At 38.8% G+C, this 27,361-nt stretch overlaps 1 protein-coding gene across 10 annotated transcripts; it reads left to right on the plus strand.

Annotated features, from left to right (window-relative positions):
• Positions 1 to 139: 139 nt before the first annotated feature.
• Positions 140 to 27,309, plus strand: OGT (O-linked N-acetylglucosamine (GlcNAc) transferase). 10 transcript variants are annotated; one of them, XM_075162182.1, is made up of 22 exons: positions 140 to 377; positions 4,452 to 4,632; positions 5,731 to 5,974; positions 7,535 to 7,603; positions 10,602 to 10,718; positions 12,091 to 12,170; positions 13,550 to 13,745; positions 13,984 to 14,124; positions 14,337 to 14,437; positions 14,636 to 14,789; positions 14,891 to 14,992; positions 15,251 to 15,430; positions 16,712 to 16,870; positions 18,555 to 18,644; positions 20,650 to 20,775; positions 21,533 to 21,703; positions 21,826 to 21,942; positions 22,022 to 22,189; positions 24,240 to 24,392; positions 25,099 to 25,351; positions 25,532 to 25,655; positions 26,258 to 27,309. In XM_075162182.1, the coding sequence occupies exons 1-22, from the start codon at positions 155 to 157 to the stop codon at positions 26,430 to 26,432; spliced, it is 3,324 nt and encodes a 1,107-aa protein (XP_075018283.1). In that variant the 5' UTR covers positions 140 to 154; the 3' UTR covers positions 26,433 to 27,309. The 10 variants fall into 10 exon arrangements, with proteins under 10 accessions (XP_075018283.1, XP_075018284.1, XP_075018286.1 ...); XM_075162183.1 differs by having other exon boundaries at positions 4,482 to 4,632; XM_075162185.1 differs by lacking the exon at positions 140 to 377 and adding an exon at positions 387 to 671 and having other exon boundaries at positions 4,482 to 4,632.
• Positions 27,310 to 27,361: the final 52 nt, after the last annotated feature.

Raw genomic sequence — 27,361 nt, forward strand, 5'->3', positions numbered from 1 at the left:
TTATTCACAGGAGATTCCTCATTTTCAGTCACCTGGAAAGCATGCGCAGACCCTGGGGTTCTGTATGAAATTCTGCTGTACCTGTTCATGTAAATAAAACTCGAGAAGGTTCAAAGACGCGCTGCTTTTATTGCCGTGGCTGCCAGGTGAGCGCATGTGCCTTCCCGGCAAACCCCGCCGGCACCCGGATGTACCGCGGGCGCCATGTGTGGGGGGAGCGGCAGGACGGAGGGCGGTTGCGCACGCGCAGTTCCGCTGCGTTTGTCGCAACGGCTTTGCGCGGAAGGATACTGGAGCTCACAAACGTGGATATGCGCTCGATGAAACGTCTGCGTCCGGAAGGGCGGGCTTGGCGGAAGGAGACGGAGGAAGTTCCGGTAGGGGTCCATTCGCCGCGCAGGGCATCCATACCAGCCCTCCGGCTGGCTCCGTCCGCACTACTTGCCGGGGGGATGTAGTTCCGGCAGCAGCCATTCGGCAGTTTGGTGCGTGCGCCACCGCCATTTCGGTAGCCGCCGCCTTAGCGAGGTCGTGGGCAGCTCGGTCCTGCGCCGTCCGCTTCAGCCGAGTGGACCTCTCCGCACTCGCGGCCCTTCTGCTGCCTCCACCAGAGCCTCACCGGCCCCCTTTCCCGATGGCGACCTCCGTGGGGAATGTGGCTGACAGCACAGGTACCGGGGACGGGTGCGCCGCGGGCCAGCAGCGCTGCAGCCCTGCGGAGGCCGGGCCCTGCCCTCGCCCGGGGCCGCACGGCGGCCTGCGCCCCACGGGGCCGCGCCTGGCTCCCCCCGAGCGCGGTGCTCCCTGCTCGCCGGGCCCGCTCCGGCGGAACTTTCCAGAAGCGGTGGCATGGGCGAGGCGGTGGCTCCCGGTGCGGCCCCCGCCGTCTTTGTGCTTGTCTCTCCTCGCCTCGGGGCGCCGACGGGCCCGGGCTCGTGCCTCGGCGGGCTCCTGTCGGCGCTGCCCGGCTGCAGCCTGCGAGCCGCTCCTGGAGGAGCACGGCGCAGTTAGTTCTTAGTGCGGTACTCTTATTGCTACATTTATCCGACTGTCAGGTGACTGCGTTTTTGTATAGGACGAGGGAGCCTGACCCAGAATGTACGTTGACTGATCCAGAATCTTTTGCGGCAGTTAAGGAGCAGGTGTTCTGTGGCATAGCCGAGAAGTACAGCGTTTTTCTGGACAGTAAGATAGCGTGCTCTAGCTAAGAAAGATCCTGTTCTACATTTAGTTTACAGATCCAGAACTTGAGGGACCAGGGAGAGAAGAGGAGAAATCTTACTTTCCCTGTAGAGCAAGAAAAAAATTTTTCTGCTTACTGAAAGGATGAAAGGACAACGCAGCTTTATCCCCCAGATTTTTGGGAGTTTTTGTAACCAGAGGGAAGGAAGAGTATGAAAGGGTGAAACGGTGTCTGGAAAAAGTAGCAAAAAAAGTAGGATTTATGGAGAAAGAGATGGGATAGCAATGCAGAGTTAGGGATGTAAAGGGAAATGGTAGGGATACAGAAGAGGAGAGGATGGAGAGGCTAAGTGCTGCAATACGGTATTTTGTTGCTAATAGAACTGCGTATCTAGTCAGCGAGGCTGCAGCATCCTCTTGCAGCCTCGATCTGTGGAGGTGAGGAGAACGTGCATGCTTGAGGAGAGTCCTGTGCTCCTCGTCACCACCACCACCACCACTTCCCAGATGGAGGTGGCAACCGCTTCTGTCTGGGCCTAGATTTTTTCTAAATGTAAGATTGAGCATGAGCGTATGGTAAGTGCTTAGGATGTTATTTCTGGGGGAAAAAATGGCCTTGGGTACATTTGTGATAGTTCTGTGCAGGTTTTTATTTTGCTTGTATTCTGTAGAAGTCTCAGGAAAGGTCGTTGTCATAGCACGTACTAGGCTTTTCCAAGGTCATAGTCAAAGCATGTAGCACAAGTTAGCTAGGTACACAAATTCATCTGTGCAAGATTTGATAAGGTATTCTTCTGGCTGTGACTCTTCACTGCAATTATTTTCTTTAGAAATGGATTCAGTGAGCAACCATTGATGGCTGTGTTATGGGTTCTTTGGGTTGTAGAGCTTTTCTTCCAGCCAACTTTCTATTAAAATTTTAGCTCATTTTGAACTTTGTGATATAGCTGTCCACTTCCTACTTTTCAATGAACTTCTCAAGGATCATTGCAAAAATACTTGTTTGGAGGTAGATAACTGGCTGTTTTACGCTGAGTGATTGGTTTGCTTTATCTCTTCTGGGGGGGGTGTTTTGTGAAGAGACTTGAAAAATGAAAGAAAATTTTAGTGTTTCACTTACTTTGTTGCTTTTGTTAGCAATTCTTATTCCCAGGTGTTAAATACAGTGTTTCTGCACTGCCTTCTCTCTTGCCCTGGGAGTTGCAACTTCAGTTTCACTTTTTGCTTAAGTAGGCAAAATGTAGCATTTAGATAATGGTTGGAAGCTTCTTTCCAAGTGGTCGTAATAATTTAAGTCTAAACTTCTGGGGGTTTTTTTTGCTTTGGTTTTGGAATTTAATAACACCGTTGAAATTTATTTGAAGAAGAAATTATTCAGTAGGTCCGTGGGAGGCGCTCTTCCTCTATCCATAGCTTCCCTGTGTTTGTGCCATCGGCGGAACTTGAAAATACATCGACTGCCTGAGGGGCTAAACCTGTGTGGCTGTTAACGGCAGAAGGAGGGAATGAGGAACAGCATGTTGGTACTCCAGTATCATTACTGTCAGCACTTTGGACTTTCATAAATGGTGGTGTCATTCTCATGTTGACTAACAGTTGTATCTATTTATTGCCAGTAGATTTAACCAGATATTGAAGTCCACTTTAACCTTAGTCACGGTTTGGAAAACTATTAAGCTAGGCTCCTAGAAAACAGGAATCTAATCTGGATGAAGGTATTTGGTTAGCAATTTGTCAGGTATCTGAAAGCAAGTAGCTTTGCTAGTTGCATCTTACTGTGAAACAGTTAAAGTTTTTAGCACTGACAGAGACAAATCTGGAAAAACAACTTTAGTTACAGTATGTAGTGTTTGCAATCTTATCTTCAAAACCTACTAGTGCTAAAAAAGCAATTTTGAAAATAATTTAAATAATTTGCATCAATCTGAATTTCATAAAATAAACACTAGATAGTAACTCTGTACCTAATCTCTTTGTGATTATTTTGCTATCTTTGAAGTTCTCACAAAAGAATTAAAGAGTCTCAGAGGATTTTTCTAGTACTTAACTGCAAAAATGTGTGTACTCGGATATTGTATTAGGAAGGATTTATCTGTTTAATTTAAATTCAAAATTTATCTGTTTCATTTAAATTCAAAATTTTAAAAATCTGTAGGTCCAAGTGGGAAGTGTTTCATGAATGGAATTAAGTGACTGCAGAGTACTGGAAATGCTGGACTTCAGGATGAAAAAATAAGAGATACTTGCAGTAATCAAACCTTTTAATAGTAAGAATCATTGGTATAAAGGCAGAATTTGAAGGCCAACACTTCTTTCTAGAATGAACAGTTGTGTTTTTTCCCAAGCTGTGCTTGTCTATATTTTAATACAGAACTGTGCTTTGTACAAAATTTTATTTACTTTTCACACTTAAGGTGGTTTTGTCTAAAACAGGTGATGTTTTATTTAAGTATTTTATTCTCCACAATTGTATCTTAAATACTAAAACCATTTTGTCACTCCCATTCTAGCTAAGCCTCCCGAATCAGTAATTCCTTTCCTGTACCCTGTCTGTTTAATGGTTCCTTCTGTAGGCCAGTTGCGTTATCATTGAAGTGTGTGTTTGTCTCTCATCAGATACTGTTCCAAGGCCAATTTTTTTCCTGTGAAGGGATTTTTGCTCATTATAGAGAATGTAGGAGTATAGGGGATTCAAGGAACGTTACACATTGCTTCCCCACCCCCCCCCAAAGGGTTTTCACTACTGGCACAGCAAAACTTTATTTTGTATAAGTCCTTTGAAGTCTTTGTCTGCTGTCCTTCATTTCCCTATTAAGTTTTTAGAACTTGTTTTTAATACTACAAAGCATAAGATTTACAGTCTTGGGGGAGAGTCATTGAGGAGAGTCATTTTTTCTGTTAGCAGCACTTCTACTATTATGAACCAAAGTACAATATCATGTCAGGAGTCTCTTTAAATATATTTCAGGTTAATGGAAAATGACTGACTTACAAATATTCAGTCATTACAATCTACATGTTTCCTATTATTAGCTAATGAAGTTATGGACTTGTACAGATATGTTAGCAATATCATAGTAATAGGTTAGGGCATGAAGATCTGAGAATTCAAACTGCCACGTCCTGTAGTATTCTGTGTAATTTCAAACATTTTCATCCTTCAGTTGTGTACGCTTTTTTTCACATTGTTTCATTTTGGTTTTTTTTTGTTTTGTTCCCATTATCTAACTTTTTGTTTTCCCCCCTTAAATATTTTGGTGATTCTCCAGAACCAACGAAACGTATGCTTTCCTTCCAAGGGTTAGCGGAGTTGGCTCATCGTGAGTATCAGGCAGGAGACTTTGAAGCAGCAGAGAGACACTGCATGCAGCTTTGGAGACAAGAGCCTGATAATACTGGTGTGCTTTTATTACTATCGTCCATTCACTTCCAGTGTCGCAGATTGGACAGGTAGGAGACTAGAGGTGTTCTGTCAAGCTTGCTTTATTGTTTGCACCTCTTAATAGTACTAAGCATAGCTGACAAAAGTTCTATTCTAACATTGGTTTCTTTTTTTAATCACTGAACAGAAATACTGACTAACTTAATGGACTGGTCAAAAATAACGTTCTTCCTTTTTGAATTTTGTTAGGGTAAGAGAAATACAAATTGGAATTGCTAGCTTTACAACAAACAACAGATCTTGCCATTATTCTCATGTTATTTTAATTGTACACATTAATATCGGAGTGTCAGCCATGCTTTTGTGTACTGGAGGTATTTACATGTGTAAACAAAAGCTTTTGTTTATTTATTCCACCTGCAGTGTGGGGGTTATGTGGTTTTGGTTTTTTTTAAGTTGCGAGACCGATTGTTTGCTGCAAAATGGCATAATCTGATCAGTTAAGGATTTTTGTCATCTGAAAGTTGTCTCTATATTCTTTCTGCTTGCCTATTCCTGATCTTGCTTTCTGTGCCTCAAGCATTTTGAACTTTACTTGTTCTAGCTGTAAATTTGTGTGTGCTGGTGAAGGAAGTAAGAACTTTTGACTGAGATTTATTTATATAGGCTTCTGAATGAAGTTGTAATAAAATGGGGGAGCATACAACAGAATTTTACATCTACATCTGTCAGCTATGTCCTGCTTCTGGAAGAGAGTATTGAGTGGAACATTGCTTAAAGCACACAAACGTTAGAAGAGGCTGCACAGGATTTCTGTTGTGTTTTCTCCAAGTGCATTGAGTTTAGGTTTGGTGAGGCAACTTGAACCCTACTGATTGTAAATGAGAGTTGTCTTTGTTCAGTAGAATCTAAAATAGGAACAGGGGAGATGTTTAGCTCCCCTGTTCCTATTTTAGATTCTACTGAACAAAGACAACTCTCAATTACAGTCAGTAGGGTTCAAGTTGCTTGATAGCTTAAACTATCAAGACAGCTCTGTAAGTCCAGTTTTGTTGGCTGTATGTTTGGCTCACTTAAGCATAAATGTTCATTAAGTAACTAGGTAAACAGGCAAACACTGAAAGTCAAGGGTGGGGTTTTTTGCTAACTTGTCTAATTTTCTCCAGGTCTGCTCACTTCAGCACTTTGGCTATTAAACAGAATCCACTGTTGGCCGAAGCCTACTCAAATCTAGGCAATGTGTATAAGGAACGTGGACAGCTACAAGAAGCAATTGAACATTATAGACATGCACTACGCCTCAAACCAGATTTCATTGATGGATATATTAATTTGGCTGCTGCGCTGGTAGCTGCAGGTGATATGGAAGGAGCAGTACAAGCATATGTGTCTGCCCTTCAGTACAACCCTGTAAGTAAAACTTTATTTTATAGAACAACTCCATACTTTACTACTGTCCCAGGGCACACAGATAGCAGGTTTCAAAGAACGAATAAGTGATAACCCTTCCCTCTGTACACCATAAACTTAAAGATCTACTTAATACTTTTCTTAAGGATCCTTGAAAGACTTGTGTCACAAAAAGTTTTATATTGCAATACAGTAAGGACTGCTGGTTGTGTACTTATATGTATTGCTGAGATAACAGAAAAGCAAGGAATTGGGGTTTGGGTGTTGTGGGTTTTTTTTCTGAAGTCAGAAGTTTCAGTGAATAACCTCATATTTAGCTTTGTGTGCTTTAAGGCAGTATAATTACAGTGAGGGAATTACTGCTCAGACTTGAATGTGAGATCTTGAAAAATCATCAGGTATTACTTTATCACGAAGTCAGAAGTATCATGGTGATGAGAGTTGCCTTGATTAGATTTCCACTGGTTTACAGAAGCATCATTTTTATGTTTTATAGGCTGAAACTGAGTATCTGTCTGTAAGTGACTCCTATAAAATAGATCTGGTGTTTGGATTTTTGGTTGTAACTGTTTTGAATTGACATTTTTAGTAAACAGTGTATCAGACTACTATTTTCTGTTTATTTTGCATCATACTCAAATAATTTGTATAGTACTACTCAGCATGGTGAAGGTATCTGCTTGCTATTTGGTCATACATTTTGTCAAAAAAATATTTAAAATGCAGCATCTGTCTGGTATGCATATATCCTTTTTCCTTTGGAAAAGCAAATGCAAACCCAGTCCAACAAGAGCTCAGAATCTTCACTGAGCTTCTTCAGCCTAGGTGAACTTGATTAACTTACGCTAAGTGGTGTGACTAATGGAGTTTATGCACTGGTTAGAAATACTGTAAGATGGTGGTTTTTTACAGGAGTTGAATTTTGTTTAGGTTAGAAACTTCTTTTGTTAGCGTTGACAAAAATGTCCCCATTCTTTATGGTCTTTACTGCTAGATAATGCAGTTGCAGCCTGTGCTGTGGTTACAAATGAAAGAATAAGAACATGTGGCAAGACTGTTGAAAATGGATGGATTAGTGGGAAAAACAGGGAGGAAAAACTGCTTCGAGGACCCAGGAAGCAAAATCACTATACATAATCTATTTAAAAGCCATAATGGCAATGGTGTAACTTAAGAAAACAGGTTTGCAGTCATGCTTTGAAAAAAAAAAGGGGGCTTCAAATACTTATGTATGGCAAAAGAACTTAAGCTGCTTGGGGCGGGACGTTTGTTTTCAGTTTTCTTTTGTATTTCTCTATAAAGAAGAATTGTATGAAATATTACTACTTTCTAAATCTTTACGGTTGTATTTTTACAGCACTAAAATCAGGAAGGTGTTGGCTGTAATGTTAGGTCAAGAAAAATAATCAAGAAAAAAATAAATGTAAATTATTTTGTGATGTATTTATTAAGAATTTAAAATAAGCTGTAGAAGACTGGGGTGTTCCTTTGCAAGTTCTCTGTGAAGACCTTTGGGGCGTCTGAAGTCCTGAAGCTGATAGTGTGACTTTGATTTTTCAGGACTTGTACTGTGTTCGTAGTGACCTGGGGAACCTGCTCAAAGCCCTGGGTCGCTTGGAAGAAGCCAAGGTAGGTGTTGGGTAGAATACATGTAAACGTCAGTGTTTTGAAAACTTGAACTTTGCACCAAGTCTTCAAATCTGCGTTGATCTACAGACAGTCTGAGAAACTGCTGAAAACTGAAGGCACTGAAACACCCCAGAGTAGTTGCAGGGCAAGATATGGCATGTCCATGTTTAAAAGTTGGTTTAAGTCAAGAAATGGAACATTACCAAGCCTTTCTGCTGAACTAGACTATTTGATACCATTCTGAAGTATTGGGCAGGGGCTCCATCATGCTTTTATCTGGAAATAAGTAACAGTCCTTCAAATCTGAGGCTTGCCTGCTGGTGCCAAGCAGAGAGCCTGTGGTTAGCTCAAGATCCCTGTACGATGCAGGTGCTATTGAAAATGCTGCTCTTCTAAAGTCCTTTGTGGCTTGTAAGTGGAGAAGAAACTTATCCAAATGTTACCTTGTAATATTGGCTTTTTAAATCTTTAATATAAAGATTTTTATTCTTTTAACTTTTCCCTTCCCTTGATAGTGGAAGAAAGGCTAGTAAATGATCAATAGCTGCAGTATGCGAACCTCCCGAATATCTTTTCTTCATGTCTTCCCTCTCCCCTCCCCCAAAATAAAGAAATTGGAAGGACAAAGCTGGTTTGTTTGGGAAATGAACTGATCGAAAGAAAACTTGCTGTAGTGGAAAGGTGGCTTCTAGCAGTCGTGTGTTTCCTAAACTGAGAATTCGAACACCAAGATGAGTTTAAAATTCTTGGCATGTTAAAACTTGCATTGCACAAAGAAATTGTCTTGTTACAAGCCACCTTACGCGTCCGCGCTGCAGGGGTGAGGAGTGTGGAGAAATTGGAAACACTCTGGACTCCACATCTGTCACTCCAAGCCCCACGCGCATGCTAAAAAGTGGAGTGTATGAACAGCGTAGCTGTCTGTTTGGCTGCAGCACCATTTGGGGAGGGTTATGCTCTTTATGGGGTAATGGGAGTGCAGGTTCAAAGTTCATTATTTTTTTGATTTCTCTTAACAACTTGGATGTGAGTACCATCTTAGGGCAGCCTAATTGATTTGGTCAGATCCAGGTTGAAAATACTTTGTAGCAGCATTTAGAGTTTGAACAGTCTTTGAGACACTTGGTTCTCAGCCCACCAAGCGGACAGCTAACATGAATTGCACTTCACTGCAGCTTTAGTGTGACTGGTATAGGCCAAGACACTGCGCCTGCCTTAGGTTGCTGACTTCTTTGTTTCAGAGCTCTGGAGACACCTAGTTTGAAAGTGTTATTCCGTTTTGTGAGAACTTAATAAACGAGGGAAAACATCTTGAGTAAATTGCAATGTGTTTCTTTGGTTATCAGTCCATTTGAAAGATCAAGCCAGCAGATTCCTTACAGTTTGAACTAAAATTTAATTCCTTTGTAGATATTTCAGAGCCTTTCTTCCAAAAAAAAAAAAAAAAGTCCCTGCTGTATGCAATTGCCCTGATTAACCCTCTCCCTTCTGCATGTCTCCCTTATTACAGACAGATTGTCCTCATTCCCATGTGTTAAGACATATCCAGAAAAATGCAATTGCTTTGTTGAACTCTTACTAATGATCTTGTTTTATTTTCTCTCTTGTTTTTGGTTTTTCACCACTGATATTGTATTTAGAAGGTTTCAGGTGGGTGAAACCTCCTATTCCATGCGTAAGGTGCCTCGCTGAAGGGAGCTCGAGGCCTGGATCTAGGGCAGACACACACCTCCTCCTCCTCTTCCAGCAAGGAACGCACCGAAAAGTCACATGATGAGAAATATGGTAACGGGTTTGTAACTGCCACAGCAAAACCATTTGCCTCCATGCCTGAATCTTCTGTCTTGTGGCTTCAGAAACAGCTTAAAATATTTAATTACAAGCAAGTAATGTAAGAATATTTTATACTAGTAGCCACAAATTCTTTCAAAGAAATAAAGTAAAAGTAAATTAAGATTTTTTTTTTTTAAAAAGAAATAATTGGAGATAGTTAATAGTAAAAGCTTCTAACTCTTCTGGTTGTTCATTTTTTTTCCTTTTTTCTTCTTTGTTTGGATTGCAGCGTTCTGCTCTTCTGATGATGCGCTGTGATCCTGCAGTAGCGCAAAGGCTGCGCAGCGGTAACGCGCATTGCGTGCGATTAAGCCCTTGTGAACGGTTGACTAGATGATTAATCTCTGATTGGGTGACTGCCCAAGCTCCAGGCTGTAGCCTTTTGGATAAAATTGGGTTGTAACGCATTTAGAGTCCAGACATCAAATTTAATATGTGAGTTTCTGTATGGGCCTGTCTGGTAGATTAATGATTCTGGTTGGCCGTTCACTGGACCTAGGGGCAATCAATATAGCAAAGCAGTTCGCAGCGATAGCGTGGCGCCGTGCTGTTTAGGATGCGCAGCGATTTCTTGCGCTTGCATTACAGGGACCTAAACCTTCGTGCAATCCTGTCATTTGAGGTTTTGAAGCTGCAGATGATTGAATGTATTTGAAGAAACTGGGAAGCAAGAAAAGGATTGGGTGTGTCATCTCACTTTACAAGGACAATTAAAACTGAAGAATGGCTTCATCTTTTTCACTAGTTTTTCTGATTTTTTAAAGTAATTTTTATCTGTTCTAGAATTTTTCACAATTTAATAATTTTATTTCACAGCAAAGTTGTTTTCACACAGTAATTTTTTGGTTTTTGTGCACTTAAGGGTGGCAGATATTTCCACTGAAGTACTTGAATTATTTCTAAGATGATTTCTGTGGTGACCTAAAGGCATGTTAATTTGTTATCAGCATAACTGAAAAATGGTGGGCTTGCACCTGGGTTTTGGTTTGCGCTGGCGCAGGATCAACAACAGTTTGCAGCGCATTAGTTTTGGCGCAAGCTAGCCTATACTGCAGGGTCACTTTTGGCTGGTTAGAGAAGGCATACTAACAATTATTTTTTCTCATTTTTTTCTTTTTACAAATATTCCCCTTCCCTTGTATTTCTCTTCTTTAACTGTTCCAAGGCCTGTTACTTAAAAGCAATTGAGACTCAACCAAACTTTGCAGTGGCTTGGAGTAATCTTGGCTGTGTTTTCAATGCCCAAGGAGAAATTTGGCTTGCAATTCATCACTTTGAAAAGGTAACTATCTAAGCCAGTCAGCTTCACTGCTAGATTTTAATGTACATGCAGTTGTCTGCTTGTAGGTGATAGAAATATTTTGATCAGCAGAGAACTTCTTATGATCCTGTTAATTAACATCCTATGTTAATAGGTGTGTTTTACTTCCTGATGTTTTAGACTGCCTGTATGCCACTAGAGAGATATGTTTACAATTGCCCTAACGACATCACACACATGTCAAATATAAGAAAATTCGTTAAGTTGTTTTACAGTCCTTTTCTGGAATAAATTTTTTAAAAATCTAATTTGTTGAGAATAATGTTTTACGTGTTTTGTGTATGAGAGGGAGATACAACTTTCTGCTTAAAATCACTTTTCATTGTGATTTTGTTTCAGGTATTACTGTCCTTTGAGTAACTGAGGAGAACAATTTTAAGTGACATACTAATTCCTCTTCTCCAGGATTATTTTTCGCCACTGTTGTTTCAGACTTCTCTAGATTGGTGTCATTAACTAGTTGTTTGATACCTTCTAGTTAGTATCTTAATTCAGTTTGTACTCATCTCTTAAGTCTCTAAAGTGACCTAAAACCGGATTTAAGATATAGTGGACAGTTTTTTCCTGATATTTATGATTTAAGATCTAGAAAAATAATTTTAAGTGCTCAGGATTTTTTTTGGATCTGTGTCTAGTTAGTGATAGATTATAAAGTATTTTAATTTGGAAATAATAGTTCCCATGAGAAAGACTGTAAGAGTGTGGTCTGTCAGATACTCACGTGTAGCTTATTACTGCATCTTCTGTAACTCTATTGGTTCTTATGTTTTTTGCATTTTATTGGGAGTTTGGGAGTGTTTTGAAGGGAGTGAAAATGTTTTGGTTTTTTTTTTTTTTTTTTTTTAGTTAAATGGCTACTGAATTTTCCCTACACACTGATGTATTTGCTCTTTTCTCGCTCTTGTGAAACTGCCTCTTATTTTCCTGGGCTGCTGAAGTAAAATGCTGTCTTATTTTGCAGTAGATAAAGGAGATGGACCAGGTTTTTTAGGGTTTTCTACCCTAAAAACAAATTAAAGGCAGCATAGCATGGGTAGGCAGGAGTGTTAAGTATGATCAGCCTAACATGAAATAAATGTTTAGCACTTTATTCTGCAGTAGTTGCAACTGACTAGGTAAGCAAATGAATAAATTTGAAAGTAGCTGTCATTTCTACAGATAAATAACTTTGATGCTCTGTGATTGATTTATATAACTTAAGTTTTCCTTCCTTATTAGGTTACTGATTAAGTTTAAAAAAAAAACAACACACAAAAAAAACCCCTCCAATTAGGTTTCATAGAGAATGTTTTTGTTTTAATGCTCAAAACTGTTACTTCAAAAATATTTTCAGGCTGTAACACTTGACCCAAATTTTTTGGATGCTTACATCAATCTTGGAAATGTCCTGAAGGAGGCAAGGATATTTGACAGGTAAGCAGATAAGTACTGTTGCTCTGTCAGTGGCCTGTCAGATGTATCAAGATACAAATTAGGTTCCTGACGTAAAATCAAGCAAATGACTTTGAAATGCATACAGACCAACTTACTGGAATTAAAAAAAAAAAAAAATTCCTGTGGAATGTGTTCCTTTATGTTATTTTGCTGTACTTAATAAAATGTTAAAAATGAGGGTTTCTGAAGGTATTGATGAAAATAGATTTGAAATTAAGGCTGGAGATAGGTGAATATAAGATGTCCAAGAAAGGCATGAACCCTTGAGTTCTCTGTTTTCATTATGTGATTCAGGACATGATCTACAAGTCTGACTCTTCTAAAATGTTCCTTCTATGTAAGACAAGCTGAAATGTTGAAATTCAGCTAAGCATCTGATTGAATATTCTGTATTTGTTATGTGTTGGCATCATGTTATTGCATGGGGTTGCAGTGCTGTTGCTGTCTTTTTGAACTAACTTGTTTTGAGACCTCTAGTCTGATACATGAATCTTATTTTTGTTTCTAGAAGAAGATCCAGGCTGTGTTGTTTATATGCAGTGTACCATATTGCATCTGTTAATTGGATTATAATTTCTGGTGGCTGTGGTTTGTGGCTCCAAATTTAATAAAAGCTTGCAGGGAATGGGTTAATTATTGTAACTAGTTGCATTGCACACAGTGTAAATCGTTCAGTGATTTCTGTTTTAACCACAAATCAATGGGCCAAACAGGGGCATGTTTCCTCATCATTTTAGACTTTACATCACCTTTTTGAGAATTTACTTACTGTTGTGATTTTTCTAGAAATAGGATTTGAATACGTCAGTCATTTATATAATTAAAGATCTCACTTTTGAATAAGGTGAAGTTTGAAGTGTAAGTAAAGCATGATATATGTGTTAGATTAGCAGAGAGAATAAAGAATAATATGATACTGTTTATATTGTAACAATTGAATAATAAACTGGGAAAAAAATGGAGCAAAAGTCTCATGCTTATCATAGTAATGAAGAGTGTTTAAAAAAAGTAGATGAAAGCTTTACTTTTTTTCAGAAGACTTACATTGATCATTATACAGCATCAGGTGGGAGGAAAACATTCCTGTTTTACGAAGTATTTCTTCTAGTTTGCTAGTCATTACAGAATTGAGCATAGCTTTAAGATAACATGAATAATAATAATTCATCCCTTGATTGGGCTTTTAATTCAGACAGTACTCTTCTGTGTTTTCGGTAACAGCTTACGGGACAGATTTGTGTGTGTTAATAATACATATCCCTTGAAGTGTTTTTTTTTATGTAGGTCGTTTTTTATGACCAAGGTAAATATAATTGCTGCTCTGTGGATGATTGTTTACCTTCTTTTTCTTGTTACAGAGCTGTAGCAGCTTATCTACGAGCCTTGAGTTTGAGTCCAAATCACGCAGTTGTGCATGGCAACCTTGCCTGTGTGTATTATGAGCAAGGCCTAATAGACCTCGCAATAGACACCTACAGGAGGGCTATTGAACTACAACCCCACTTCCCTGACGCCTATTGTAACTTGGCCAACGCCTTGAAGGAGAAAGGCAGTGTAAGGAGTACTTTTTTTCCTTTTTAACATTTTTAAAAGTACAGTGAATGTTTATTTCAGTCACCAGGTGTCACTAACTTGATTAAGATGGGATGTTACCCTCATTCAGTTAGTCATAAGGAAGAATATTTCAGCAAATCTCCACCTTGAACCTGAAGTGATTGTATAATGACTTCTCATAAACAGTGCTGTTACAATAAATATTACCATATTAACAGTATCCCTTTTTTTTTTGGAGGTGGTAGAAGCAGAAGAATGCTACAATACAGCTCTTCGACTTTGTCCTACTCATGCAGATTCTCTCAACAATCTAGCAAACATCAAACGGGAACAGGGGAATATTGAGGAAGCTGTCCGTCTTTATCGGAAGGCTCTTGAGGTACAGTTGAATGTGGTGAGGGAGAGGTGGGGAATTAAAGTTGAGAATGTGTAACATGACATAGCTTTTTTCCTTCTTCGGTCATAAGTGGAGGAACATCTGCTCAGAGAACTGAGTCATATAAAAAGAAGAGTAAGAAACGCACAATTATTTTTTTTTATATGGTCTATTTGGGGCATTTGAGAGACAGATTCTACTTCTCTTTCTTCCAGGTGTTTCCAGAGTTTGCTGCTGCGCATTCAAATTTAGCAAGTGTTCTGCAACAGCAAGGAAAGTTACAGGAAGCTCTGATGCATTACAAAGAAGCTATTAGGTAAATGGATGCTATCTGTAATAGTCCCAGCCTTTCATAACAGGGAAGTGCCATAGATTTGTACAGAAAGTGACTTACCAGTAGTGTATTTTAATTCAGATAGTTGCTTTGCAAACCAAAAAGTCTGGGTATAGGCATGGTTTCTCATTGGAAGAGGAGTTTTTATTGTTCATAACATGTATTGTCTTTATTTCTCAGAATCAGCCCCACATTTGCAGATGCTTATTCTAATATGGGAAATACTTTGAAGGAGATGCAGGATGTTCAAGGAGCTCTACAGTGCTACACCCGTGCCATTCAGATAAATCCAGCTTTTGCTGATGCCCACAGCAACCTGGCCTCTATTCACAAGGTAGCACGTGCGAATGATTCACTCTTAGAGTATTGTGGGGCACTGTGAGTACTTACCCTGAGTATATTTTTATCTGCTGACTCATTTCTGTGTCTTCACAGGATTCAGGGAATATACCGGAAGCCATTGCCTCTTATCGCACTGCTCTGAAACTGAAACCTGATTTCCCAGATGCCTACTGCAACTTGGCCCACTGTTTGCAGGTGAGGAAGACGAGGCTTTGATTATAATTCTTAAGATTCCTCTGCAGCAAATGCTAAGCCTGATCACCTCAACCAATCACTAATTTAAATGTAAAGACTAGACTTAAGTCTTAAATAAGATTACACAGTCATCAACAGTAATTACTGAAGTTCTCACTTCCATTTTTGGAAGACGCATTAGTCTCAACATATGAAATATCTGATAGAGATCAAAGGAAGCTGTTGTCTTAATATTCTTTTAATTTTTCCTTTTTCTAGATTGTCTGTGACTGGACAGACTATGATGAAAGAATGAAGAAGCTGGTTAGCATTGTAGCTGATCAGCTGGAGAAAAACAGGCTGCCTTCTGTCCACCCACATCATAGCATGCTGTATCCCCTTTCTCACAGTTTTAGGAAGGCTATTGCTGAGAGACACGGAAATCTGTGTTTGGACAAGGTAGGAAGTTTTATCACAGGCCAATTGTGATTGAAGTACTTTCTGGTTTTGCCTGTTCCTACTGAAAATCTAATGCTCACATAGTTAGTATTAGCCTTTGTAAGGTTTCTGAGTCACTGACCTGTAGAGAGATAGGACATAGTGTTACTCATCTAGTTTTGCGAAGTACATCAAGGGGCATTTTGGAAAAGCAGAGTGAGTAAATTATTCTTTCCTGACAGTAAAACAGACGCAGGCAGCTGTGTGATAGTATTTCTCAAAACCTGGTCCTTTCCAGCATCCGTAGTGCTTGGAACCTGACCTTGCCTCTAGTGAATCCTTGCTGGAATGTGTGAGCTTTGTGTTTGATTGGCTCTGGGATTTCCAAATGCACTCGCTTTAGTGGTGATGGCAGCAATGTTACAGGGGCGATTCATCATAGTAGGAAGTACTTTAGTATTCATTGTGATTCTGTTTTGGAGTACTCTGTGTACAGTAGAATAGATTTTTCCAAAAACATATCTTATCTTGCTGTAATTACTTAACTGTGTGCCATTTCCACGAGACTGCACAGCACCTCAAGCTGCCAAGAGCGCAGTTGCAGTCGATGGCAAATTCTTTACCTAAAATTTGATGCAACTTCTTTTTCTCTTCAACCAGAGAGTCATAGCTGTTAGCGCTTGTGAATGTTGAGACGGACTACTTGAGCAGGTTGCCAGTTATAATTGAAAATACACTGTCAACCAGCGAAAGTGTCACATTAGCTAATGTAAAGATCTCAAACTTCAGAAGTTAAACTTAGCTTTCAAACTGGCTTGTCTTAATAGCCTGATAATCCTGTCAGTGATAGTGGCTACAAGCTGATGTCTGGGGAAGATGGTGAGCATAAGAACTGAAAGTATGCTGTGGTGCTTCACAGGAAATCTGTTCTGGTCACAAGTGGCTTGTAGATTGAGAACTTCCTGGTCATAGTGGTGTGGTATCAGTCTATTTAATAATGAGGTGTGGAATACTTAAAAAATAAACTGTTAGAAAAGCACAAATGTCAATTTGCAGTAGTGATGTCTGTCTTGATTTGGCTGAATGTAGGTACGTGACATCTTGTAACACAGTTTGTGGACGTTACACTTGGCTCCAATGAATATATGTAATGCAGGTTTGAAACAACAGATGTCCACAGACCACTTACTTCAATGTGGGATAAGACTAATTCTGCAAACTCATGGGGTTTTTTTGTGCCTCTGTTTAGCGTTTGGTTTTGGTTCCTGAGTTTATAAACAGTTGTATATGTTTTCTTGACAGATTAATGTTCTTCACAAGCCACCATATGAGCATCCCAAGGATCTGAAGGCCAGTGAAGGTCGACTTCGTATTGGCTATGTGAGCTCTGATTTTGGAAACCATCCAACCTCGCACCTAATGCAGTCAATCCCAGGCATGCATAACCCAGACAAATTTGAGGTAAAAATATAAATGGCATGCTTAAAGCTTTAAATATGGCTGTAAGTGGCACTTTGTTTTTCTTGGTGCAGGCAGGTAAACTAGGGAAGGGCAAATTTTTGTTTCGAGGTGGTTTTTGGTGTGGTTTTTTTTTTTTTTTGGCTAACGGGATTTTATTTTTTTATGGGTTGAAGAGTTCTCCAGCCTGAGTCATCCTCCTTTACCAATATGAAGTGTCATTTAGAAGGTACGGGAATTAGATACCTGTCCTTAGAATTACTGTAGGTAGAATTTGTGGCTCATGGAAAACTTTTTAAGCTTCAGCTGCTGTTCTTTGAGTACATGTGTTTCAACATCAAGCTGCTACTTCCTGGTTACTTCTGATTTACAGACATGCATCTGTTTTTTGTTCATTCTCTGATGCTGTTTTTTTCACATGTATTTTTCTCTGCGATACCTGAAATTACAAATACGAACTTCAGATTGGTCTAGCTGCTGCTTTTTCAAAAGGAAATGATACACTACACTTACTCCAGAAGGAGCGTATACAATTTAGCAGTGCTAGAGACAGTCCTGTCTTTATTTATTTGGATGTCATGTTAAGGGGTTGAGGCTGTAAATAGAACTAATTCCCAGTTACATTGTTTGCTCCATGACTGTTTAAATTGCCTCACTTTTGAGCTCCTGTTTTCCAAGACATGAGAATTTGCTTATCTGTGTAAAAGCTTGTAAGTCTTTCCTTCTTACAAAAGTGTTTTTTATTAATCTTTTTTTGTTTGTTTGTTTTTGTTTGTTTTGGGGCTTTTTTCCCCTACCTTCTTGCTTTTTCCTGGTCATGAAGTCTTCGTAGTCCGAAATCCTTGTGGCAAAGCTGCATGCTTGAATTGTTATCAGAAGTGTGACTATGAAGCAGTTTTTTTCATGAAATAATTAACTTGGTGGTCTGAGTACATGGGGTGTGGGGAGAATATACCATTTAACCTTGAATCAGCTCAAGACAAAGGGCAGTCTTTCGTGTTCTGTATTTAGAAAACTCTACAGAGCTTAATTTAAATACTAAATAGAAGTTACCTACTATTTTACTAAAACCATGCTTTTGTCCTGTAAGATAGTAAATTCTCTGCATATTGTTCTATTTGTTCTATATCTATATGTGCTATGTTAGCTAAAGATGCCTGTTTACATAACCTGTCAACCTTGAGTTTCTCAGATACGGTTTCTTAATTGGAGAGAACTAGTCACTGTTTAAAGAATCTGTTAAAAAGCTTCCCCAAGGCTTAGCTTGTCTGTTCATCCTGAGTCATAATTATGATTCTCACTAATTACAAATTCAAAGGTGTCTTGTAAAAGGCGTTCTTAGATAATTTAATGCTTATGCAAATCCATTTGTTAAAATTACTTTACCTTGCACTGATGAGAACATTGTATATATGTCTATGCAAGATGCAGTGCCATACTCTAGCACCAGAACTGGGTAAAACCGGGGCCTGACACAAATGTGTCAAATGCCCAATGCCCTCTTTTGGTTTTTTTTGGACTTCTTTCTCAACTGGTAAATGACACAAATAAATATAATATAATTTGTATGAAAGTAGATGTAGTTTTGCTAATGTAATTTAAAATTGCAATACCATATGTTTTATAGCAAAGTTATTTTGTTGGCAAGTTGTTGCAGATACTGAATTTTTGGTGCCTCGTATTCTAGGTATTCTGTTATGCCCTGAGTCCTGATGATGGTACAAACTTCCGTGTAAAAGTTATGGCTGAAGCAAATCATTTCATTGACTTATCTCAGGTGAGCCTTTTTGATGCATTGACCTTTTAGCAAACCTAAATGAAGAAAGAGATCAGCCTGTAGTTTGAGATTTTTAGTTGCAATCGTTTCTTGAATTAGGCTGATGTTAGTCTTGAGAATTTTGGAGTTTGTAGATGTATTGGTGGTATGCCTTACCTGGGATGCAGTGATTATTGTGTGATCTCTGTGTGATTATTAAAAAGTAATATTAGCAATATTGAATTAACTGTTCCATAAGATAATAGTCATATCTAAATGTCATGGATAAGTCAAGATGCCACAACTGCAAATATATTTAAGCTTGCTTTACTCCAGTGAAGCAGGACAGAGCCTTAATGATTAATTGGGGGATTTTGCCTCTCTATCAAAAGGCTGTTTTGGTAACATTTACAGGTGGTTTTGGTTTTTTTTTTTAATAAACTGTGAAAACTGATGGGGATTTCAGTATACACAGAAGTCAAGGAGTTGTTATACTGTCTCAAGATAACTGGCAAAACCTTAAAGCAGCATGGGATAATCAGTGTACATTAATAATCGAACTGGATTGGCACCTGGACAGTCCCAGATTAGGTGATAAATAAAACTTCCTTGTAGTTTTTAAACTCATCATGTTGTTCAGAACCTGCTCTCATAAGTAAAAACGCTAAATTGATGTCAGCAGAATTGCTCTTTGAGATGGATTTTTGTGAAGTTGATCTTCTAAAACGTTTTTTTGGAATAATGAGCTTCAGTTATGCTTGTGGAAAGCTGTCCATCCACCCCCTGCTTTTGCAGCTGTGGATGTTGAAAGCCCTGGGTCATAGGGAAACAGGGCAGCAATTTCATGTTTGTTGTCACACTTAACAGCTATCTAGGAAAAATTCTTTCCTTTGCCCAGAGTGATACACTGAGTTTTCTTATTTAAAATTCTTGAGGCATCAAACTCTCATTTTTTGGTTACAGTGCAACTCTTAAAGATTTGTACAGGAGGGTCAAACAGGTAGAAGCAGTTTGCTGTGATCTATTTCATTAGCAGTGTAACTTACTGAAAGTTAAACTAAGATGGGAACTCAGATTGTTGTCTGCTCGGAGATATATATATATAACTGCCTATGTGCATGCATTTACCCTGCTATAAAATGTGAAGTAGCTTTCCCTTTTTACAAAAATGAAGTACTTGTACAGTGAGTCAGCATTAGCAGTAGCTGCAGAGCAGTTCAGGCAGCAGATCAGGCTTACTCTTGATCTTCGGTTTGAAGTAAATTCTCTGTATTACCTTAGTTTGGGAATCTGCCACTTGCTTTACATGAGCTTTGGTCATTAATTAGCCTTACAGGAGTGGTGGTGGTGGGGCTGTTCTGGTTTGTATAGCCTCAGTTTCTAGCCTTTGTTTTTTGTTTCACTGCTGCTGAACTAGACATCTATCAATTTTCTTTTATCTACTTGTAGGTAATGATTAATTATAGAATAAATTCTTGGAGGAATGTAAAACTGTTGAAAATTATTTACCTTTCAGTATTAGTCAGGAAGAGACACACTGTAATTTCTAAAGCTTTGCTGTTCTTCTTGAAAGTCATTGGGGTAATACCTTGTGTGAAGTTCTGCTCTTCTTTGGTTTTGATTTTACCAAGAACTGAGGCAGTTTCAGTGTTGCTTGAAGTTTCTTCTTTGGTTCATTTGTGATATTTTTCTGCATGACTTGCTGAGCTTGGCAACGCTAGATATCACTCCTCTGATCTGAGTGTGCAGAGGCAATCTTCAAGTACCACAGTTACAATTTCTGTTAGCAACTGCTTCAACTGTGTCTAGCAAACTTATGGCTTTTTCTTGGCTTCAACAGGGATTTTTTTGATTGAGTTGAGGACTTATACCTCTGTAAAACCAGGAGTAAATAAGATTTAAGTCTCACCTAAATTAAATTATGCAGTTCACATTTATCCATCGGTACACTGATGACTAACCACATTTATTACTGAAAGACTGAAAACAAAAGTAACTTTTTTTTATGTATTTATTTATTCTTCAGATACCATGTAACGGAAAAGCAGCAGACCGCATCCATCAGGATGGGATACACATTCTCATTAATATGAATGGTTACACCAAAGGAGCCCGAAATGAATTATTTGCCCTGAGACCAGCACCTATTCAGGTAACTAAGTTAGAGGGCTCTGCATCTCCAAAAAACCACTTGTGAGTAGGAAGAGTTTCTCTTTTTCTTCTGGCAGAGTGGAAAAATGTTCAAGGCTCATGTTGATCAGTAAGCGAGAGAGACTTTTTAGGGCTTAGCATATGTGAGACAAATAGGATCATTCTGTTGAAGCAGAATAGTTTGGGCGTTTTTATATGCTTTATGGGCAGTTGTCTATGTCCTGCAAAAGAACTCCTTAATTTTATGAGGTTCCTGTACACCGGTGGCTTTCTTGCATTAGTGAGAACAAAGAAAGGGTATTTGAAGCAGTGGTGGAAATGAATTGTTGTGTTTTAATCTCTTCAGGCTTAGTGAAATTCTAGTTAGAATAAGTCAGAATCAATGTCAGAGCTATTTTTTTGACTGAGGATTTTCTAAAATGCCTATCGAAGGAGAATGGGAGAAGCCTGAATCAGAGTCACTCTAGGCTGCAGAAGTTGTCTCAGCTAAGAGAAGCTGTAATCACTGACAGTATTCTGGCTGTAGCTGCACGTAGTTGGATACTTTGGCCTTTTGCTTGAGGGTTCAATTTTAGAACATCCTTGAACTGTTCACTGTCTCAGTAGTGAAAGTTTGGGGTTAGTGATTGCTCTTCAGTTGATAAAGCACAAGAAGGAACTTGAATCTGTAGGTGGAAAATTTAACTTAAAATGCAATGATTTTTAACTTTATTTTTGCAATGCACCTGGGACCGGAGCCTTGCTTTCTCGTTTTTTAGGCAATGTGGCTAGGATATCCTGGAACCAGTGGGGCGTTGTTCATGGATTATATCATCACAGATAAAGAAACTTCCCCAGTTGAGGTGGCTGAGCAGTATTCAGAGAAATTAGCTTACATGCCAAACACTTTCTTTATTGGAGACCACGCCAACATGTTCCCCCATCTGAAGGTATGTAGGAAGATGGGGCAAGAAAAGTAGGTGTTTTCCATAGCTGTCTTTATAAAATGGCACTTAGTATAGTACTTGGTAAGGGATCTTGTAACTTTTTTAAAACTTTTTTTTTTAAACAGAAAAAAGCAGTCATTGATTTCAAGTCCAATGGTCATATTTATGACAACAGAATTGTTTTGAATGGCATTGACTTGAAGGCTTTCCTTGACAGCCTCCCCGATGTCAAGATTGTTAAGGTGAGAGCTTCTCCTTTGCGTGTTCAGTCTTAGGGACTGAAGCTAGTACTTTCTCTGATGCTTATATGATTTATCTTAGATGAAGTGTCCTGACAGTTGTGACAATGCAGATGGCAATGCTGCTCTCAGTATGCCAGTCATTCCTATGAACACAATTGCAGAAGCTGTGATTGAGATGATTAATCGTGGGCAAATTCAGATAACTATCAATGGATTCAACATCAGTAATGGATTAGCAACTACTCAGGTGAGGCACTTCAAGACACTGTTCTCTTGGGTTTTATGTTATATCTGTATGTTTTAACATAACAAGGAAGAAAAACCTCCAAGCAAATGTCTGTCTTCTGTCATGTTGATTTGTTTAGTTCTCACACTAAAGGAAACTCGCAAATACATTATAAGCCACAGATGTACTGGAAGATGATCTTCCCCCCAAAGATAGAGGGGTTATATCAAGAGGTATCTAAAGTCCAAAGAAATTTAAACTTGTTGCATAAAGGTTGTTGGACTTGGTTGTTCAGAGTTTGAAGGCAAGATTTGCTCATTGCCTGCAGCCTACAAGGCATTTGTGAGCTGTTACCCAGTTTCAATTGTGTTTTTCCTTTAGAAGAAAATTGCTGGGTAATACAAGCAAAGTTATTCCACTGTATATCAACTATGTTTATTCATCTCCTTACATCTTTCTGAACTATGCACTACACCACCACCTCCCAGTGCTTAACAGTTCATGGGATTTTAGTGATAGTGACAGTTACTGGTTTTGTTTAATGCTACTTCCTTTGCAGAACAGTTCTTTTTAAAAATACCATATTTTGACATTGGTATAACTCTTTTGACTTGTGAATTTTACTCAGTTTACAATCCTTCAGGAGACTCTTTTACGTCATTTTATGAGACCTTTTATTATCACTGCTCTATCCATAATCTCATGCCTTGGTTTCTTTTTATGAGTTCTTTTGTTCACAGCTGAGACTTTCCTTTAAGTTGGTAATAGGCTATCTCTTAGTTTGGTCAGTAAGCTTATTAGCATTTTTTTCTGAAATTGTTGTCCCCTGAAACACTGAGTCTTAACACTCCACCACCAAGATGAAACAATCTAAGCTCTGTCAGTGCACTTCTAAAACAGGTTTTCTATCTGCTGATTACACTAATATAACCCTTTGTGCTTGTTCTAATTTGATATTGGCTACTTTTGGGCATAGATCAACGAGAACTATGCATTGTGTTTGAGGTCTCCTCAGTGGCCTGGATAAAAAGCACTTTTACCAACTTTTGTTGAACTAAATTATCTCGTGCATCTTCTAACAGAGTCAGTGATAATGAGTCATTGTCATTCATGTCAAGTTTGTCAACAGTACACTTATTTTGGCTGGCCACACTGCCACTGAGCTAAATTTTAAATATATAAGTATGTAAAATATATATATAAAGAAAAAGGCTCTAAGTACCTGTTTTGCTCTATCTGTACTGATGTTTTTGTCTGTCTTTTGATCCCACCATTGCCTTTCATTATTTAAAAAAAAAAAAAAAATTCCTTCCATTTTACTAATCGTCAAGACTCTTGCATGGTATTCTGATTATCCCAACGTTGTCCTCTGCTGTTTTTTATTAGCATATTCCTATTCTTTGTGAAGGCTGTAAGATCCATTCTTTTTTGAAAGTCCATTAATAACTCTTATGGTCTGATTTTCAGCATTTCATTATTTCCTTGTCAGTTAGTTCCTTACAGTCTACCAGTTACATATTAGTCTGTATCTTCAGTCTTGACTATCTGTTCTGTGCCTATTGTCTTTTATCTTAAAACACACAAACAAACCCCAAACTCCAAACAAACAAAAAAAAACCAACCCGAAAAACAAACCACAAAAAACCAAACCAACCAAACCCTTTGCTTTCTAAATACTTTTTTATTCTTCCTTGAAGTCTTAATTTCACTTTTGGTTTCAAGGAAATGAAGTGACCTTAAGGAGGGGAGGAGTCCATGTGTAATGCCTCTTTATATGATTCTTCTTTCTAATTATTCCAGTTACTTGGAATTTCAGGGAGGTATAGCAAGGGCATGAAAATGCCCAGTGTTTTGTGCCTTGGTGGTTGCAACATTGTGGCATCCATAAGCATACCAGTTAAATTCTTGTTATGGGTAAGTAGACAATTTTGGGTTTGTATAATAAAACCAAAGGTATGCTTACAGTAACTTATGATGCTAACAAATGTTGTAGTGTGTCTCGGGACAATTCCACAGGGCATAATCTTGTTTCCTGAAATTTCTGTGTTTCAGTAGTTTTTTTTTTCTTTAGATTAACAACAAAGCAGCAACTGGCGAAGAAGTTCCACGAACTATAATTGTTACTACCCGTTCTCAGTATGGCTTACCAGAGGATGCTGTTGTATACTGTAATTTTAATCAGCTGTATAAGATTGATCCTTCCACTTTACAGATGTGGGCTAATGTGAGTATCTGTATCTAATATGAAATCTAAGGTCAGACTTCTGGAACATAGCTGTTCTGTTCAAGTTAGCAGAAACTTCATGCAAGTTAAAACTGTAACTTCTGTGGAAAACATTGACCCTGAGCCATTTGAATCCTTATAATGCTGGACTTATGGTTAATAGAATATAGAATTTTTTAGATTGATTTCAAATCACATCTATGCTTCTAGCCAGTGAAAAATTACATCTTGGACAGCTTAAGTATGCTGGTACTCCATTGTGAAGTAAGTTTGGTCTTCCCTAGTCTGCACAATTAAGTCATAACTGGCCTTGGCAGTTAGTAGATTGGTAGATCTGAGTACTGAGCGTCTGTATCAAGGTCCAGTTTATAGTGTATTGCTGAGAGTTACTTGAGGGGTAACTTTTTTATATTCCGTAGCATGGGCCTATAAATAAATGATATCGTAAATTTCAGGACTTACTCTCTAAGTACTGCTCTATAAACTATTGCTCAGAGCTGTTGTCTCTTTCAGTGGGATTAGAAATGCAATCCTAGTTATTCCACTCAAAATGGTGATCTATTTTTTTCCTGCTCTATACCTCAGAAGATTACAATATTCAGTGATAATGCCTTTTGCTTCATTTTGGTATGCGGTAATTTCTTTTTTGGAAAAGGAAGTGTTTCTGACCAAACTTTCTGTATTTGCTGTTTTATTTTTGTTATAGATCCTAAAAAGAGTTCCGAACAGCGTGCTGTGGCTGCTACGTTTCCCAGCTGTAGGAGAACCCAATATTCAGCAATACGCACAAAACTTGGGTCTTTCCCAAAACCGAATCATCTTTTCTCCTGTTGCCCCCAAAGAAGAACATGTGAGGAGAGGGCAATTGGCTGATGTTTGTCTAGACACTCCACTTTGCAATGGGCACACAACTGGGATGGATGTACTCTGGGCTGGGACTCCAATGGTCACTATGCCAGGTAACACAGCAGGGAACCTACATAGAACAGATGGGTTTGAATATTATTAATTATTTATAACAAACAGCAAGCCCAGCAAACTTTGCCTCTTGTAGAGGCAGAAGGAAAGTAAGTCATACTCTGCAATATGTTACTTGATAAGCTTCCTCCTGTTATCAGTATTTTTTTTTTTTTTTTTAGGCGAGACTCTGGCATCACGAGTTGCTGCCTCCCAGCTTACTTGCCTGGGTTGTCTTGAGCTCATTGCAAAAAGTAGACAGGAATATGAGGATATTGCTGTGAAACTGGGAACTGATCTGGAATAGTAAGCAAACTTGTACTGTGTAAAGTGGTAACATCAAGAATGTAAAGTGTTGTATTTGGGCACAGTGCTGAGACTTAGCAGTAGTTTTAATCTTGCAGATACTTTAATATTTAAAGCTAGGCAATCCTCATCTAGAGGTTTCTTGTCTTGCAGTTAACTCAGCTTCTGCTTTTACAGTAAACTTAACAGCACTCCCTATTGAGTAATAATGCTACCTGTTCTGAAGAAATTGCTCGTGCAGGCTCTTACCTGGTAAAAAGTGCAACATAGTTCACCTTTTGTTCTTTTTAAATTGAAGATTAAGCAGTTTGTGATTTACTGCAAGTTAAAATTGCGCTGTAAAAAGCTACCACAGTCCAGATAGTGCAACAAGTTAATGTGTTAATGTCACAGCTCCTCTGAGTTGAAGTGGTCATGCTGGTCTGCATCAGAAATCATGAGGTGATGAAACATCAATATGAATTTGGTGGAAGTGAGGGAGCAGATATTTTTGAAACAGTTGTACTGGCAGTTTTGGGTTAGCTGAAAATAGTAGATTTCAAAAGTAAAAAGTATTATGAAGTGTTTGGAACCTCTCATGACTGCTTTAACTCTTCTTGTAGCCTGAAAAAAATACGTGGCAAAGTGTGGAAGCAGAGAATATCCAGTCCTTTGTTCAACACGAAACAGTACACAATGGACCTGGAGCGGCTTTATCTTCAGATGTGGGATCACTATGCTGCTGGCAACAAACCAGACCACATGATTAAGCCAGTAGAGGCCAGTGAGTCTGCATGAAGAGAAACTGTCTGTGTGCCCACCCAGAACTCTACAGGAACTGAGCCTCTCAAACACTTCTGCAGAGATGATGAGCTAAAAACTGTGCATTTCTACTTAATCTGCCTGGTACTCTGTGGCTGAAGTAATACATGATGGTGATTAAAGCACAGCCAGATTTATTTCTTGCATGATAGGGAAAGACTCAATAGAGCCTGGGATCCTTTTATTCCATGAGGAATTTGAATGGGATTGAGCTGTGTACATGTGAGCCTGTGTGTATGAGTGACATAGTGGTTGCTGGGGGAAGTTTGAACTGCCCAACCAATTATGATTTAATGGATTGATTTAATCTTCCTATGAATCTCTCTCCTTTTATGTGGATTGGGAATTGGAGCGTTTTAACATTTAATTTTGGGTACTCCTGTTGGTATATGTGTGGTTCTCCCATTACAAGATTTCCAGCTAGCGAGTGTTGCTCCCTGCATTAATTTCTAAACTGTGTGGACTGAAAGGGCATATTTGCTGGTGTAGTCTTTTTTTATAGGTTTTATAAACCACTTGAGCCTATATCAGCCTTTTAATGTTTGACCTCTGTTTTGGAGCTCTCTGTAATGTATTGGTTTAGATAAGGACTTCGGTTTTTTTTGTTTTATTTTTAAGCTTCTCCAATAACTCAGCTAATTGGCTTCATGATGGCAGCTCCTGTTCTGTTGAAAAACCAAATTTGATTTGAAATATTAATCCTTCCCACAAGTGTTTGAGGTAAACACAAACTGGTGCCAAATACAGATCTTTCAGGAATGATTGTTAATTATGTATAGCAGCGCAGTCCTAGGTACTGTAGCAAAGACTTTAAAAAAAATAAAGCTTTGGTTTGCCAGTTTGACTGATTTGACCAGTGTTTCACGTTTTCTGTTGCCCTTCTTGTTTTGCTGTCAGAAAAGTAT

The sequence above is a fragment of the Calonectris borealis genome, chromosome 13, assembly GCF_964195595.1.
Source record: "Calonectris borealis chromosome 13, bCalBor7.hap1.2, whole genome shotgun sequence".
Lineage (NCBI taxonomy): Eukaryota > Metazoa > Chordata > Aves > Procellariiformes > Procellariidae > Calonectris > Calonectris borealis.